Source organism: Antennarius striatus, chromosome 17 (genome assembly GCF_040054535.1).
Source record: "Antennarius striatus isolate MH-2024 chromosome 17, ASM4005453v1, whole genome shotgun sequence".
Lineage (NCBI taxonomy): Eukaryota > Metazoa > Chordata > Actinopteri > Lophiiformes > Antennariidae > Antennarius > Antennarius striatus.
In genome coordinates, this window is record NC_090792.1 from 13,476,828 (window position 1) to 13,493,639 (window position 16,812).

A 16,812-nucleotide genomic window follows, 5' to 3' on the forward strand; every position below is an offset into this window, starting at 1 on the left:
CACACACACACACACACACACACACACACACACACACACACACACACACACACACTCCATGACTCCTTTAAGATGTGCAGATGTTACCTCTATTGTTAGGCAGACTTTCACAGACGGAATACATGTTTTTCAACAACAGACTTCGTAAAATATAATTGTGTTAACGTCTCGTCCTCCCATCCACATTTCCTTCTGCAGGATAGATGAAAACGATTTTTCAGACAGACAATTTTCAAAGGATCTATTCATCACTGTCAATAATGGGAGCTGTGCCTTTTTCATTCCAATTTCAGCGGCGTTGAACCACTGCTCCAGAAAAACATAGAGATTGAAAAAAAGAAGTGGGTTGCCCTTTTAACACTCATTGTCAGGAAATGAAGTTTTGTAAGAGATGACGCAATTTATTTATTTTGATATACAATGGTGCAGACGTTATGAAAAGAAACCAGCTTTATTATAATTGCTGTTCCAAATTGGAAAAATGATGCCCATTGACAAGAACCCCACATTTTTATAATGAGTTTTAAAATATGAAGTTTAATCAAATCATCATTAAAATTCACATGATGGCTTTAAAACATTTTAGATTATTATTTATAATAATTGACTTGAGATATAGGTGGCACAGTGGCGCAGTGGTTAGCGCTGCCGCCTCACAACACGGCGGAACCGGGTTCGAGTCCTGCTCTGTGCGGAGTTCGCATGCTCTCCCTGTGTCTGCGTGGGTTGTCTCCGGGTTCTCCGGCTTCCTCCCAGCTCCAAAAGCATGCGCTTCAGGTTGATTGGCAGTTCCAAATTGCCCGTAGGAATGAGTGTGTGTGCATGGTTGTATGTCTTTGTGTGTGGCTCCGCGGTGCACTGGCGTCGTGCCCGAAGTGTACCCCGCCTCAAGAATTGTAATCATAAAAATGAGAGAACAAAACAGAAAACCTGGAATGAACACATGGAAATTTTAAACCTCTCCGTAAATTGAGCTATCCATACTTTTTATGCAGAACCTCTGCTGGCTGTGAATGTGTGTGTGTGTGTGTGTGTTTGTGTGTGTGTGTGTGTGTGTGTCACCTGTAGCTTAAGAAGACAAAAGCAACGGGTTAAATAACAACTCAATTTTCCCCTGACCTTTCAGACTACATCAGCAGCCGCATTAACTTGTGAAAGATCTAAAAAGTCTTTCACAGAGTGTGAGCTCTTCTGCTCAGGACTGTCCTTCATCACAAACACTGCGCTTCAAATGTGAAAGCAGACTTAACAGCTGATCACTTGCGATTAATAAAAGAAAGGTGAAAGGTGCAGTACAGACCCGACATCACCATCATATGTAAGTCTAATATGTGTCTTCAATCCCTGCATTAAGAAGTCCATATGAGAGAGATTTGATTTGATATTTTTTTTAAATCACATTTATTCATGAGGTTGATATTACAAGATAGTTACGTTAACAACATCCAAGAGAGATTCACTCAAACAGGAACACACTCTTCAAAAAAATACATCATACGAAATGTGGGTAAAATATACTTGAATTAAACCAAACACTGACTAAACATAGGTTCCTCATTTAAAACGGAAGAACATAGGACACCTTTGACACACCATAGGTTCATAAAAGTATCTAAATCATTCATAAAGAGAGAGAGAGAGAGAGAGAGAGAGAGAGACAGAGAGAGAGAGAGAGAGAGAGAGAGAGAGATGCAGACCTGACCAAGTACAATCCACCTAAATTCACCAACATGTCAGGTGTCTACATTTTTATTATGCTAATGTTAGCATGCTAAGCTACAATGACACAATTCGGCTAAAAGGAATTCAACTGTACCCACACGTAATGTCACCAAGCTCTTAATTTTGATAACATTGTTACTTTTTCACTGGCACCACATGTACACAACTTAATTTCATGGCTGGTTTTTGAGACCTAAAACAAATCTTAACATCTTAACAGTCTCATTACTCTTCAGTCTACAGTTTTGTTAACACATTTGCTATTTAAACATGCCGTAACACAAATACTTTTGTATATAGATAACCACATAAAATTTTGTGCAAACTGCATACCGTACATGCACATCTGTGCAAGTCAGAGTGAAGCCGACTGATCGTGGCAAAGCACGATCACTCTGCCCGAGTTAACAGACAGGTGGAGCTCAGCTCAGGGGGTGTGTGTGTGTGTGTAGCGCTCAGGGCCTGATTATCAAAATACACAGAACCAGATTAGTGGGCTGCTGTTTTTGTCTGCAAGGAATGTGGAGCAAATAGAGAAAAGACACAGAAAGATTTGCTCTTGTCTTTCACTTTAGTGTGCAACTGCATATCATTTTTATCAGGTAAATGGTTTACTTCTTGAGAAATAATTGTTTTTGGACAATGAAACTATAATGTCAAGCCACTAAAATCGCTGACCTCATCTGGAGTTATTGAGTGACTAATATTGAAATATTTAGTGACATATTGAAGTTGTTTTTTTTAATTGACTAATCATTGCATTTCTTATTCATTATCCTGTATTGCATTTATTGCCAGTGAGCCTACTTATTTTTACCTACTTATAATATGTATTAGAGTTCATACATCTTTGGTGCTGGGTGAGAGTGAATCTGGCCTAGTGTTAAAAAACAACAACTCACAAATTCTACTAAGGCACACTCATAGAAACCCATTCCAATTAACAGCGTCTCTTGTGTGAAAGAACAACAGTAATGTATCACACATCAATTAATAATTTGAATTGTCAGCCCAAAAGATTATTCACTAAATGCGAATGACTGTTAGAATCTAATTACTCCCAAGACAGAATGTGTGCAGCAGCCTATATTTGATTGGTTTAGAGGCATGGAGCTAAGTGACGAGGACAATCAGAAAGAAAGCCGGTCTGCAGTCAGCTATTAATAACAGAACCTGCACAAAGCTGAACTCTCCCTGGCACCTCTACAATGGAAGGACTTTCCACAGTGAAGCTTAGCCTTATCACCACTAGTACTAAAGCCAGGCAACATATGCAAGGAAGGAAAAAAAACAGCTGATCTGCTCAAATGTGTGGAAATTCCAATTTCGGCAACCCCTCTGATAAAAGATGAAGCCCCACTGTAGTTGTAACGGTGAACTTCAAATACAAAGTAATCATTTCATGAATGCCTGCATGCTTGTGAGGATTTAAAAAGACAAGACGTAAGTGTAAATGCAATCCAAGAGCAACAACGGTGGATAAATATTGAGGTATAAAGCTAAGCAGGAAACCTAGTAGGTCCACCCCATCCACAGGATGCATTGTAGTGAGTGTCCAACAGTGTGCATACATCCATGTGTGTATTTACATGGAGGCTCCCCCACACAGTCTAGATGATTATATAATGTCCTCTCTGCGTGCATATTGAAGGGTGCAACATGGCGGCTGGCTGTTGCAGTGAAAAGATCTGTACAAATCTTTCTTAGTCCATCAATAAACACTTAGCTTTGAATTTATTGTTTCTGAAAGGTAATTATTTGTTTACCATTGAATTACCAGTATAATGAAACACATAAAAATTGATACATGGAGACAATTAGAAGAAATAATTTGAAATGATAATATCTGTTCTTCAGGTTTTATGGAGTTTATATTAACATCGCATATGGTATATTTTACAGTATGTTGCTGTAGATCTGTGTATTTTTTCACCGTTTCGTCTATCATTTCTGTCTCTGTATGGGCCATAGTTCAGTAAATAGGCATCTGCTGTCGTAACAACGTAAAAAAAAAGGGGACATAAAAGCATAAACGGAACCACCTGCCGTCTAAACCCTGTGCTGACCACACGTAGGAACCTTCCGTAGCCCCTGCCATCTTGCCTGATTCTGAGATTAGTTCTCTCTACTCACGGGTGGGGGTTAGGGGGAGGGGCTCTAGCATTTATTATTTCACGCAGCAGTGGGAGGAGTTTTAGAGGGGCAAGGCGTCACGTGGTACGCCCTCCATTCTAGTAAACAACGCGTGTCACTCCCGGCGTCAGAGGGGGGAACGTCGAGCTGCACCGTACGTCTGTTGTATGGATATCTAGCTCACATAAATTACACAAATGTGACTTGTTTAAGTCATATATACATTTTTTGCACATGGGTGCACTTGCTTTATAAACGTATAGTTTGTGTAACTCTTAAAGTAAGGGTCGGTTCAAGTTGCAGAAGCAACTCAACCAAGATCCGGGGGAGAGAAAAAATTAGCGCTTTAAGTTAAACGATTTCGCGGCGATTCAAGCGTTGTTGGTTTTTTTTTTTTGGTTTTTTTTAAAGTCTTTTTGGTTAAACGAGCGTTATCTTAACGAGCAGAGATGGATCGCGGTGGCTGCCAAATGAGCGGTGAGCGCGTCGGGCCTGACCAGCCCGGGATGATCTCGCTGGAGGACCTTGAGTCTTTCTCGGAGGACCAGCTGTCAGACTCCGGGAACGGCAGCCTGGAAGAGGCAGAAGCAATGGAGGAAGACGACGAACGACTGCTGCATTACTGGCAGGACATAGCGCGGGGACACCAGGTGGAAGTTTCTCAAGGTAAAAAAAAACAAAAATAGAGAAAAAACACCTAGGTGCTAAATGTTGGCACATTCTTGTTAACGTAGCTAACAAAAACTTTGTGGTTTTTAAAATTATTTTCGTTTTACTACGATCTCGTTTAGACATGTGTGAGTTTTTTTATCGTCAGATTACAGTAAAGAAAAACAACTTCGGTGTGACGTGTATGACTTAAATGAATGTATAAGGATAAATTTCACTGTATACATTGAGCTATAAGCTAACCTGTTCACCGACGAGGCACTGCTAACCGGCACAAGTCATTGCTTGAACCACAGAAAAGCATTTCGACCTGTGAAAGTTTATCGATAGGTAAAATCAGTGCGTTTGTTGCAAGTCCAGTCTGACTAGTCAATCAAAGTACTGAATCTAATTGACATGTCCCAATTATAAAACAACAATAAGAAGATACTCGATCATATTTGTTAAGAGCTCGCTGGCGATTCCTATATGAGATTAGTCGTCTACATTATTTTAGTGGTTACAGGTGAAGTTTGGATCTCAAACTTTGTCAGGTTTGCGAAATGCCTGGTGATCAACCGGGATTAATAAAGTATATATCTATATCATACGAGAAGACAATGGTGTGATTATTTCTACCTTAAAAAATAAGTAAAAATGCACATCATTACACTAAATGTCGTTCACATCATTATCTGCTTAAAAGCTGCTTTATTTTGCTGTGATATGCAAAAGTATAATTTAACAAAAGTAATTCATTTATAGTGTGTCACAAGAATGCATTCAATAGTTTTTATTTTATGTGTGTGATGGAATGTATTAGTCTGACTTCAGCACCCTAACATTTGATTCATAACATCTGAAAGACATTACTTGACCAATTTTATGTTGAAAATGTTTTCCTGAGTATGGATTCTGTCTCAGATCTCTATGGATGTATCGACAAAGTCGACAAACATTCCGGTATTTTATCTGGAAACTTCAGATATACTCTGAAAAGGACTCTGATTAACTTAGTCCCATGCTCTTAATCAGTGATAGTTTTATTTGACAGCTTTAGAAGTCTGGTTGTTGGTGACAAGCTCAGCCAGACAAAAACAAGCTATTTTGAACTCTGGGACCTTCCAAGTTGCATTTGATCACAGATATTAGATACACAGACGAGAACAATAGAACCATTGACATATCTGAGCTTCAGGAATGCAATTCCTTTTTTCCCCAACAAGAAATTGTTGGTATCAAAACAAGTCGGGTGTTTTTGTGCGTGCGTATGCCACAAGGCAGTAAACAAAGTGATTACCCTAGTGCTTAATGTGTTCAGCTTGTCTTAACCCTTGTTAGCCATGGATTCCCTCACTTCCCTTCAGAATGAAGAACTACAGTACATATGACCCCTCATCACCAGTTAAACATGCTGATTACTGATGATCATTTCAGCCAAAGTGAATGCCATGTTTTATTTAACAAAAGCAAAAAGACAAGAAGAAAAAAACCACAAAAGTTAATTTTGTAAATGTTTCATCCTCTCTGGTAGCTTTAGGAGTCTAACTCCATTCCATTGTCTTCTTACTGTTGGCAAGAAAGCAATATGCAGCTATGGAAGGGCGTTTAATTGCTGCTGGAAAGTACATCAGTCAGAAAGTACATGCTACTGCAATGAAGTAATTAATGTTAAGATGGGATTTTACTGGATGTGTTTCCTTGTGTTTGGATACCTGCATGCTGCCTGTCTACATTTACAGCCAATAATAAAAGAAATGCACAATTGCAAAATGCAGTTATGTCAATAATGGCTTTAACCACACCATAAAGATTACAGCTGCATTATTAAGGCAATGTTTTTGTTACAGCCAATGCTGCTGATTTAGGACTTATGCAGCACAAATGACCTCGTTTTTGCTAATTGACATAGATGGACAGGACTGACATGAGAACGCTTCTTAGCAACAGCTGTAGCTATAGGCTAACTAAAGCCAATGCTACATACACATTTAGTATGGCCAACAAGTAATATCGTCACAGATTAGCACTGTTGAAAACAGAAAAAATTGTCACTGAGTACAAACCAACAAAAAAAAGCAAGGAAACTAAAAACGAGACTTCTACCATGTTTCATTCAAATTCATGCAATTTTGCTTACTGACAAACGCAGGTGAAAACATTATCTCCCTGTTGATGGTAGCCGTCACAAGGATTGTTATAAACAAAAAGAGCCACAATACGCCACTATGGATCTGTTGAGGTCTGGCCCAAAGAATAAGAAAAATAAAAGACTTACCTGCTGTCCTTCATACTGACATTTCACTTTAATTGTGTACAATTAACATCATTAGTGTCACTGCTTTTTCTAATTGCCAAGCAGCCGTTCACTTTCATAACATTGCTGTTTGCTGTTTACTTTTACAAACAGTTCAGATCATGAATAAGTCACTACTGGGAACTACCGTAGTAATAATTATGTTTGCCTAAGCACACCCAGTGCGCCAAAAATAAATGAAACAACATTATTTGTTTTAACACACCCCAAAGTGGATGCTGATCACTATCTGGTTCCTTTCTCTTATACAATGTAAAAACAATGATCGATAAAACAAGGAAGCTGCGTGTAATAAAGACAGGAGATTTCAAATGATAAAGCCAATAAACCATTATGCAGGCAAGATTGTTGTTAATCAGGTTTTTAATCTAACAAAAAGTGAGTGTTTTGTTTTACTCATCATTTAATCAATTCCTGGCTAACCTGACCACAACATTTCTTACAGATATGGCAGAGCCCATTCAGCAGCTAACCAGCAACAACGAAGGTCGTAGTCAGAGAGAACACGTCCCTTTCACCCTTCTTGCACGCAAAGAAAAGGTATCTGAGGCTGATTTTTTTTTAAATGTCTTAATTTAGCTTGTATAAAACTGTATTTTTACACATGCTGTATAAAAAAGAAATAATCTATTTACGGTGGTACCTCTATGTATGAAATTAATTGGTTCTGGGAAAAATTTTGTATGTAGAAAGTAGAGACGCGTTTTCCATGCAAATGCCCTAATCCGTTCCGAGCCCCCCAAAATTCAGACATAAATGTTTTATAAAGCATATGGCTGTAATGTAGATGCATTACAGCCATATTCTTTGGCGAGATCAACCAAACATCCCTTTTTCATGCTTTCCTATTATTATTTCTTGCTTTGTTTGTACCGACAAAAAAACTTTTCTTCGCCTTTTCTTTTCCTCTTTTCTCAGTCACTTTCTTGGGATCCATAGTAAATACTGTAAAAGTTAATATATTTACGTAAAACTATCAGAACACGTCATGGGTCGAGGGCCGAGTGACGACGCTGCTTAGACATCTATCTAGCTACAGACAGAGGTCCCTCTTAGCCAATGGGATGCCAGGATGCTAGGTAATAGCCAATGGCAGAGAAGCTATAAGAATGTTGCGTTCAGGAACCTTTGGGAGCTGTGAGTAGCAGCACATACTGTATTTTTACCTTTCTTAACCCGAAATTTCTTTCGTAACTAGAGGCAATATTTTCCTGTTGAGGCGTTTCGTAAGTAGAAAATTTCATATGTAGAATTTGTGAGTAGAGGTACCACTGTAGTTGCTTGGCATTGGCCTGGTTTGAAATAAATGCTGTCTTTTCAGAGTAGTGGTCAGAAACCCATGCAAATGCTGAACTCAAGGAACTTGCATTTACAGTAAATTGATCAATTGACAGATTTTTTTGGGGGGGGTCAAACAGTGGAGCCTTGCTTCAAAAACTGTGTGTGGGCATTTAATAGAAATATTCATAACTGCAATCCAGTCTTTGTGAGGTATTCATTTATAGAGATCTATGTAATTTTCTTTTTGCAGCAACAGTGCTTCAAACAGTTTGTCCTTCTCTCTGGTCAGCTGTTTATTTTAAACACACCCATAATGTCAGCCAAGACATTGAGCCGTCTTAATTCGTCATAGGGCCACCTAAGTAAAGAAGGCTAATTGGTTTAACGTGTGATAATTAGGTTAAACAACTACAATCATGACACTATCTAAGAACAGGATTCAGTTCTCCAATAACCTGATGTAGCCAGTTAAGCAGGAAAAGAAATAGATTTATTATGAGAGTTACAACACAATATACCTGTCTGGACTTTATAAGGAGGTCAAAGCACTCTTCATTCCATTCAATCTGAAATGATTTCTGCAAACAGCAAAGGGTGAAAATGGTTTCTTCCTTGTGATCATTTTATCTTATAAAATGTTGTTCTTCACTTTCTTGTTTTGTTGTCATCTACTTTCTAAGTGTGGGAATGTGTTGTATGAGAAACGCCAATATGAGAAGGGCCACTGGGCTTGTATAACAATGCATGAGGAGACCTATGAACAAAGCATCTGCTATGGGTTTATGAGGCTCATGAAGTACATCTGCCAGCAGAACACTTTGGGTACGTTTGTTAACTTCATTTACCTCACACAGTCTGCTACCATTTTTATATATTTCATTTTCCAAGCTGGACTGATGGGTGATGATAAAAATGTCTATCTGTAGGAGAATACCTTGGCATGACGCTCCCCATCCTCACGGTGGTGCGCACAAATGAGAACCGTTCAGTGATGTCCAGTAACGTCACTGTGGCTTATTTTATACCCAATGAGCATCAGGCCCAGCCCCCACAGCCTACTGACAGCGAGATCCTCATAGAGGTGTGGCCTGCTACTACTGTATACACAAGGTCAGTAAATAAAATAAATGTTTTCTTAATCGGTTTCTTAATCTTAATGCTACTCCGTTAACAAGCTTTGACGTGGAAATTTCATGTACAGTAGTTGCGATCATGCCTGCTTCCCCTGTTTCCTCCAGGCCCTTTACTGGTCCCACAAACGAAGTGACCATCATCAATCAGATTAACACCATGGCCGAGCTCCTAGATCCCAATGGCTTGTGCATCAACGACTCCTACATCGTGGCCGGCTACACCAACCCTGCACACAACAACCGTCAGAACGAGATCTGGTTTCTAGAGCGACCCTGAGGTGCGAGAGGCTGAAGCAGTATCCTACCTTTAGAGCGCTGAGCCTCATTAAGACTCCTTTAACACTGCAACAGCCCAGCATCAACCTCAGTGTATTACTCACTACCTCTACCCAAAACCACCACCAGCTCAATACGCTCCAGATTAGTGAACATGAAAAAAAAATTAATCAGCCTTCAGAATTTAGATTTATATTTGATTACTGCTCAACCTTAGTTTGACCCAATTTTACCAAAAATGCTAAAGCAAACTATAATGTTCACTTCCATTTACATGGACAAGACTAATTAAAATAATATGTTCCTAAGCACAGTGCCCTCTTTTTAAATGTCTAAATACTATAGTTTGAGCTTTTTAGTGAAATGAACATTTAGTTCCAGCCTCTCATGACGCTGCAGAATTGGGCTCCCATAGAAATTCTGCCTCATCTATATGCTCCGTTTGTGTTTGTTTCATAGCTACAATGTCGTTATGTGGGGTAAAGGTCAATGCTCAACAAAAAAAGAAATGTTTCCATCGTTTTCTTGCTCATTGTGGTATTTGCAATTGTCACTGTTGTTCTGTTCTGTCCATTTAAGCCTATTAACACTGCATATTATTTGATTAAACAATAATTGCAATATTTACCACATAACAGTTAATGAGCCACCTATCACAGATGCTGGGCCTCTAACTTTACCCAATCAGTGGGTGGGTTAAGTAGGTTAAGATCATGGGTTTGGTTGGGGATCCAAGTATGATCCAAACATCAGTGGATTCAGACATGATTATGTTCAGCTCGCTAAAATGTATAAAACACCTCTGAGCCTGACATGATCATAATGAATGAATGTACCGCCAGTTGGAAAACGTAAAAACTACCTTCATGCACACTTCTACAAACCAAATGCTGAAAATAGATTTTAATGCTGAAAGACAATCATGAATTACAACTATATTATATACACACATTTTACTGTTAAATGAACAAGATTCAGGTCTGTACCAAGACAGTTATTACTTTTCTATTTGTAACGCTCACTCTACTTGCTACTGTACTGTGTGTCCATGTAAGTGAATAATGTATGCATTAACTCACCACTGCTGCTAGAAACAATGCAACCAAGAAAAGACTGAAGGTAGAGAATATCTGTAGAGAAAAGACGCATTCTAACTAGGTTGAAACAGCTTTTAATGTTCACCAGTCTAAGAGTTTATATCTTTATTGTTTATACAAACTGATGCGCATTAAACCAGGTACAACCAGAGCTCACTAATGTACTGTATTCATGTTTTAGCGTTTGCATGCTAATCAATAGACCTGGACTATGTGAGATTTTTCACTATTGGGAAAGCGGCATCCCTTGAAAAGCTTAGAAAGCCAGTAATTTGGACATATTGAATGTGTAAAATTAAGACAAACTCAGAACTTTGGTTTTAATCTTGTCGGTTAAAAACATAAAGCTAAGAAATTAGCAGTGAAGAAAGTTAGGGAAGGTTGTCTGGTTTTTATGTTAAGCAGTAAAAACACCAAAATCCAAAGAATTTATTTTATATGAATGTTTGTGTAGTTGATATATTCCTCTGTGACAAGTGTCATTTGTAAACACTTGCACGGCCATGAAACATATAGGTTGTTTAAACCTTTCAGAGTCTGGTTATATGGGAACATTGAGAGCAGACATGGAACTTTATTTCCCCTTCTTTCAGCTTATGTTTAATGTTTCGCAGAAGTGCACTGTGTTGTGAAATGCTAGTGCGACAACAAAAGCTACTGTGGTTTGCTTCTCAATAAAAATGTTCTTGCCTGTCTTTTGAAATGCAAAATGACTGATTTGTTGGATTTATTAAAAAATTTGGGAGTGTTTCCTCAAAAAATTCTTGAGCATATATTAGTTGCCATACATGTGAAATACAAGCAGCGTAAAGACAACCCTCCAGGCGTTTCCTCTGTTTTTACAACATGACAGATACGGCAAACACAAAGGGTCAGCAACATATAGCGTGACCCACTTTGAGGAGAACGTGTGTTCAGTTACTCAACCACAGTAACATGAGTTCTCAAGAAAGGGTCTCCCACATTGCTTCCACACTACTGCACAATAGAGAACGCTGTCTGACACAGATGACAAGCTGATTGGAATTATCATGAACAATTTGATTAGTCATCCCACATTTCTAAGAAGTATGATAATTTGCATTTAAATGGGTCAGTTGCTTTTTCTGGAGGCTCAAATTCTGCTCTGTAATTTCTTGAAAAGGAATTAGAGAAAATTAACTGGAACAAATTTTCAATTTACATGGAATGTCACCAAGTTCCGGCATCAATTTCTACTGCAGCACACAGAATAAAATCTGAAGGATATCCATACACAGACTTACACTGTTAATACAGCCTCCACCCATGCTCAATCAAAAACCTCATAGCTGAGAGAGAAAATAACAGGATATTACTAAGTGATTTTATAAACTCATCCTGCTTTAATATCTGAGCAAAAAAAGAGCCAAGGACTGAAGGAGAAGCATGAAACACAACAACAGACCCCCAGACAGCAAAACAACTGCCTGTGTGGTTCATTGCATTCATTTTCTCAACAATTATTAAACATTAAACCACTCATCCCTTGTTAAAAAAAGTATAATATGGCACCTTTAATGTTAACTGACCCAGTAAAAACAAGTCTTGGAGAATGAATACTGACACAAGATTATGCAGTGGTTATTTTGTTATTCTGGGGGGAGTTGTGAAACTGACCACCAGGTGGAAGCAAAACACACAAATAACACAGTCGACCCAATAATTACACCAAACTCACTGTAACATGTAACATGTAGAAAGAGCTAAGTGTGAATATAAAATTAATTTGTCCAAGACTGAGTTGTTTGCGCATCTATTACTGATGTCACCCAGACATTCTGCATCGTATACAAAGGAACCTAAAATTTGTTGTATGAGATAAATGAATAAAAGGCAGCTGAGGGTTCAGCTGAATCTGATGCAAAGTAACGGTAGCTTCTACCTACCTGCAGATAGCATGCCTGATAAACAGAAAGGGTCTCTCCGAGAGGAACCACCACTTTGTCCATATTGCGTTGGTGAGAATGGGCCCTTATATCTGGGCTGTCATCCGACCGCAGCTCAATGTGGGAGATGAACAAATTAGAGATCACCGACTGGACAGACTACAGCCGTGTAGCAAGACAGGAAAGATGGAATCAGAATATACAATGGTTAACTAGAGATTTTAGATTACAAAATTTTAGGTGACATTATGCCAACAGATGCTGCTCATTGTTCTTACTTTTGTATCTCCCCCTGGAGTCGCACTGAGGGCCAGGATACGAAATTGCACATTCTGACTGCCAAGTTGTCTGACCACCTGAAAAACAGGAGTGAGTACAGGGCATTCTTAAGATGGTTATCCAAATGGTTAAGCTCACTGAAAGTATTTGAATTCAAACAAAAAATATTTAAAGATAGACCAAATCTGTGATCACAGTATATGTAAATCAATACAACGTGAAAAGGTGAGCAAAAAACAACATAAAAATAACTTGTCATAACTTGCTGTCCATGTATGTCCTTTTTTCTTTTACAGATAACATCACCTGTCACAGGCATGAGAGTGACTTTTATTTAATGGTGACACATAATGAAAATATTTTCTACAGAGACAGAACTGGTGAAAATGTTGGTCACCTGACAGTAGGCATGGTTGCCCAGCGCCTTGTGAGCTTCATCGATCACCACACACTTGACCTGCTGAGCTGGACAAGTCTCTCTGGACAGATCGTTCACCATGATCTGAGGGGTGAGGAAGAAGATGCGCTTTGACCTCCACACCTCCTGTCTCTGCTTTGCAGCTGTAGTACCTGCAGGGCAGATTGATAGTCAATGCTAAGAGAAGACATATAAGCATCATTTTGTATCCTGATTTCTTACCTGTAAGCTCAGCCATGTGTATCTGAGGAATCCCCATCACATTATAACACGCTTCGATCTGCTGAGCTACCAGAGGTTTGGTGGGAGCCATGAAAACTATCTTCCCTGATGGATACCAGCGGTAAAAGTTGTACATGACAACCGAGGCTATGAAGGTCTTTCCCAGACCCGTAGGGAGACACACCAGGGTGTTTTGAAACAGAGCTGCCTCAGATATCTTCAGCTGGTACTCCCTGAGGGGATAGTTGGTGGGATAAATCCACACTTTAGCCGAGGAGCTGTCAAAGCCAGGTAAGTCTGCATATGTCTGCCCGCTTGAAAGAGTGGAACTGCTCTCTGATCCCACAGGGTGGTCATGTTGAAATGAGTTTGTATCCTCTTTAAGACTTTTTTCAGCTTCATGAACAGCAACCAGTATCAGATCATCATCGTCATCTTCAAAGTCCGGTGCTTGTTCCTCTCTGGAAGGGGATCCCTGTCCAATTTCGGGCCATAGAGGATTCGGAGGACGGCTTGTTCTAGCTACCTGTGATGAGTTTATGGAGTTTGTTCCGTGCCGTCCTGCGGCTTTCTTGCTCTCTTTTTTCGGTTGAACAACTTTGCTTTGAGGACGGGATCCACCCCAAGTCTGAAACAAAGTCCTCTGGTTTGAACCACCACTCATTTTAATGAGCAGCTGGGAAAACGTTACGAAAACGTGCTATGTAACGAACAGCGACATTGCCAACTACAGCATTATAGAAAAACAAGGTCTTTTCCGGTATTTATTACCAAAATAAGACTCTACAGACGTAACGACAGTTTCACGTCAGAGTTTTTTTTTAGTTAATATGAAGATAAACAAATTTTATAAAATGTTATTGCAATGTATAGATGTCGATATATCATACCAAGACCTAAACCGGTGCAGGTTTTTGGTTAGGTGTTAAATTGAGGCTTTTAATTTTTAGTATGACACCGGAACAAAATCAAAAGTTTGAGTTCACCTCCCGCTCGTGCGCTCGTGTTTTTAGCAATGGACAGAAGCGGGTGGGAGAGGATGCTCACATATTTTCAGGTAACTGTCCACAGGCATTCTTTCTATTTTCCCATTTGCGTCTTATTAATACTGGCATTAATATTTGCAATCGATATATTTTGCTCTTTTGGACCGTTCGAGCTTCTTTTCCTAACTCTAGAGAAACTACTGACTAATTGTTGCTAGCGGATGTTAGCAATAACGTAGCAACGTCAGTAGCTAGGCTACAGAGGGCACGCTGACGTCACTACGTCCCTACTGTGTTTTTAGGCATCGTCACGTGGTTATTTGGTGAGAAACAAAATCCGACGTGCACGAGAAGATTTCGAAGAAATTGTGAAAGAACTTGATGGGGATTTGACCCATCTCAGGTGGTCAGAAGCGATTGTCCCTACTCCCCACTTCGCCGACGGCGTAAGTAATAATGATTTGTTTAACGTGTGATTTTAATGACCCTCTATGTTGGAAAAACGGGCAATGATTCTATTGTAACCGAACTCTCTACCTCAAATTGAAACTAGCGCACTTGGCACCAATATATAGAATGCAATTCGCACTAGCAAAATGCTTTGCATACAGGTGGGCTTCGGCATTACTGTATATGTAGGACTTCAGAGTTTGTGTGTTTGGTGGTGCTGGGTTGCTTTTACATTGTGCAACAATCTAATTGTTGTTCTGATTAATTCACAGCCAGCAAAGAGGAGCTTGTTAACACTTCAATCTGATATTTTATTATGGCACAACAATCAATTGTTTGATCAATCCCAATGTTCTCTTGTAAATTTAGACAGGGACACCTCTGTTCTTTGTACCTTTCATAAGATATTTCTCATGCTTGATCAGGAAGGCACATTACTACAACCCAGCAACTACGCCAGTAAGTCTAGGAAGGCAGGACCAGATGTCAGTCTCCAGAGTCCATCAGTAATGACACGCTCAACACGGGAGAAACATCATGGTGGCCCGGCACGGAAGACAGAAGCAGAGAGAAATGATTCACAGACCAAAGACCAGGCTTCACTTGCTGACAGTAGAGAGTATGGAAGAGGACAGACCAAAAGCGTTGTGGTGGATAAAGATGGAGAGAAAATGGAAAACACAGGAGACTCCACCTCTGCATGGAGCAGTTTGGAGCTGGACATGAACCATGGAAACTCTGACAAAGGTGAGAGCTGTGCATGCAACTGTGAGTTTCTGCACTCATGGTTCATTTAATCATTTATTTTAGAAAGTTCATGTCTACAAAATACAAATAGCTTTTTGTTCTCATACAGGAGGAGCTAAAAATTGTGTCCAACACAAAAAATATCCATCTTAAAAATGCATTGAGAAATTGAAATCTGCCAATGGGTTGATGTGATTTGTTTAATTTTAAGACATGTGACCAGAATGAAGCTGTCCAAATGGGAGGAACAGCATTGTTTAACAATTAATACATTTCAGTACATTTCCACAGTTTTTCCCACAATTCTTAAGGTAGAAAAGCAACAAGAATAGAAAAAAACAATAAGGACAATTATTTACCGTCAGGATTTGGATTCAGTCTGACTCTTTTGGAAAAATCTTTGTTGAACTTCAGTCATTTTGAATTTATCCTTTCTTCAGGCCCTTGTCAGTACTTCTTGGCCCAGGAGGTGCCCTGTACTCCTGAAGCCCTGCGTCTCCACAGAAACACCCTTACCATGGAGCTACTTTGGCTCCAACAGGCCATTGACAGCAGGAAAAAGGTAAGAGGAAGATGTAGTGTTTCCCTACATTTATTCAGCAGTGACAACCTCCTGCTGTAAGAAAATTACATCTCCTGCAAGAAAAATGTATTAAGCAACCTAAAAATTAAGTCAGTGCAATGAATTTAAGATGTAGCCACGTTGTAAACATCTTCACCTGAATAATAAACATGTGATAAGGTACAAACTGCATCGTTTACTGAAGTGCTATTTAATTTTATTGTTTAGTTTATTCGATTGTAAATATATAGTGCATGGGTGTGGTTGTGGCTTCAAGGATAGAGGGGTAGAAAAGCTCTGTTGCCATGCACTAGGTTTTAGCTCACCCAAGCATTTGAATTATAAGCTATAATGATTAGAAACTATTAACCCTTCTCTCTCCTTCACAGTACATCTCTCTGAAGAATCAGCTGAATGTGTCCTGACATCAGAACAGGATTTGATAATGTGAGACAGAGAACCTTACAAGTACACAAAACCTATGTTATGTAACTTGTTTGCACATGTGAAAAAAAACAATAAATTATATTTTTCTAAAAAATTGTTTTTTGCTGTTGTGGTGCCTGCTATGAAATTGTTCTCGCACTATAAATAATGTGGTTGAAGGAATTGCTTGTACAGAGGAAAGTTCATT

The 16,812-nt window shown here is 39.2% G+C and overlaps 3 protein-coding genes across 3 annotated transcripts in view; 2 read left to right on the forward strand and 1 right to left on the reverse strand.

Moving 5' to 3' along the window:
- Positions 1-14,150, reverse strand: part of fancm (FA complementation group M) — a 31,490-nt gene extending 17,340 nt beyond the window's left edge. Inside the window, exons 1-4 of the mRNA XM_068338348.1 lie at positions 13,434-14,150; positions 13,191-13,363; positions 12,793-12,870; positions 12,515-12,673 (exon numbers count right to left, since the gene is read on the reverse strand). Of these exons, the coding sequence (XP_068194449.1) occupies positions 12,515-12,673; positions 12,793-12,870; positions 13,191-13,363; positions 13,434-14,097 (1,074 nt within the window). The 5' untranslated portion in view covers positions 14,098-14,150. The remainder of the gene's footprint in view (positions 1-12,514; positions 12,674-12,792; positions 12,871-13,190; positions 13,364-13,433) is intronic.
- On the forward strand, positions 3,953-11,533 carry soul3 (heme-binding protein soul3). The gene is made up of 5 exons (XM_068339665.1): positions 3,953-4,521; positions 7,266-7,360; positions 8,782-8,923; positions 9,028-9,211; positions 9,340-11,533. The coding sequence occupies exons 1-5, from the start codon at positions 4,305-4,307 to the stop codon at positions 9,509-9,511; spliced, it is 810 nt and encodes a 269-aa protein (XP_068195766.1). The 5' UTR covers positions 3,953-4,304; the 3' UTR covers positions 9,512-11,533.
- Positions 14,151-14,419: 269 nt separating the features above from the next.
- Positions 14,420-16,780, forward strand: iqcc (IQ motif containing C). The gene is made up of 5 exons (XM_068339285.1): positions 14,420-14,490; positions 14,722-14,865; positions 15,295-15,616; positions 16,057-16,178; positions 16,568-16,780. Exons 1-5 carry the CDS (start codon positions 14,449-14,451, stop codon positions 16,601-16,603), a joined length of 666 nt encoding a protein of 221 aa, XP_068195386.1. The 5' UTR covers positions 14,420-14,448; the 3' UTR covers positions 16,604-16,780.
- The last annotated feature ends 32 nt before the right edge of the window (positions 16,781-16,812 follow it).